This window comes from Zalophus californianus, chromosome 11 (genome assembly GCF_009762305.2).
Source record: "Zalophus californianus isolate mZalCal1 chromosome 11, mZalCal1.pri.v2, whole genome shotgun sequence".
Taxonomy (NCBI): Eukaryota; Metazoa; Chordata; class Mammalia; order Carnivora; family Otariidae; genus Zalophus; species Zalophus californianus.
Genome location: NC_045605.1, coordinates 98,476,806 through 98,478,135, shown reverse-complemented (window position 1 = coordinate 98,478,135; position 1,330 = coordinate 98,476,806). Strand labels below are relative to the sequence as shown.

At 38.6% G+C, this 1,330-nt stretch overlaps 1 protein-coding gene across 1 annotated transcript; it reads right to left on the bottom strand.

Moving 5' to 3' along the window:
* LOC113914438 (olfactory receptor 4A15-like) lies at window positions 1-924 on the bottom strand. The gene has a single exon (XM_027579659.1). The coding sequence runs from the start codon at window positions 916-918 to the stop codon at window positions 1-3; it is 918 nt and encodes a 305-aa protein (XP_027435460.1). The 5' UTR covers window positions 919-924.
* Window positions 925-1,330: the final 406 nt, after the last annotated feature.

The window sequence follows — 1,330 nt, the reverse complement described above, 5'->3', positions numbered from 1 at the left end:
TCATTTTCTTCTTCTTGTCCACAGCTTTTTCATGGCATTTTTCATCTCTCCGTTTCTCAGAGTATAGATTAGAGGGTTTAACATAGGGGTGATAACTGTATAAAATACAGTCAAGGATTTATCAATGGGTAAGGTAGAAGGAGGTCTCACATACATAAAAATGCAGGGGACAAAGAAGAGGACCACAACTGTAATATGAGAGCCACAGGTGGATAAGGCTTTGCGCCTCCCTTCCTGACTATGGGTCTTCAAGGAGTGCAGAATAACCCCATAGGAAATGAGTAAGACTGTAAAGATGACCACACAGATTGCCCCATCATTGGCAACCACAGTGAGGCCAATAACATAGGTGTCAGTGCAGGCAAGTTTTAATAATGGGTACATGTCACAGATGAAGTGGTCGATGACATTGGGACCACAGAAGGGAAGGTTGTAAACAAAGAGAAGTTGAACTACAGCATGCAAAAAACCTCCAAACCAGGCCAACAGCAGCAACAGAACACATACCCGTTGATTCATGATCGTCAAATAATGCAAGGGTTTGCAGATGGCCACATAGCGGTCATAAGCCATGACCACCAGAAGTAAAATCTCAGCACCACCAAATAAGTGCCCTATAAAGAGCTGGGACATGCAAGCTTGGAAGGAAATGGTTTTCTCCTCATAGAGTAAGTCTATAATCATATTTGGAGTAACTGTAGTAGAATAAACAGCATCCAAAAATGATAAGTAACCAAGAAAGAAATACATAGGGGCATCCAGGGTTGGGCTGACCACTACAGTCACCACAATGAGTAAGTTGCCCACCATTGTCACAATGTAGATGATCAAGAACACAACAAATAATATTTTCTGACCTTGGAGGCTCTGGGTGAGCCCCAAGAGGACAAACTCAGTCACATTGTTTCTGTGTTCCATATGTCCTTTTGCATGTCCTTATTTCACAGTTCAAGACAAAATTAGCTATAAATATAATGATTACTGGTGTCTTCCTGAAATCTAAAATAATCTGTTTATTCATTTACCTAATAGGCATTATAGTTTCTTATGTTCAAATTCTTTTAGAAATTACAAGAATACAGGCTGATTAAAACATGCTCCCTAACCTCAGCAACCTTGCAGACTAATGGAGAGATAAGTCATTAGAGGCATGTGTGAAAAGGAAACATTATTAAGTAAATGGGTTGCTACAACCAATTTTCCATATGGAAGCTAGTAAAATTATACATATGGCGAATTCCTCATACAAAAATTTTTAAATGGATTACAGTTAATGGAAACCTAAAACAAGATTTATATTTACTTCCCAGTTAATAAAAGAGATGACTTT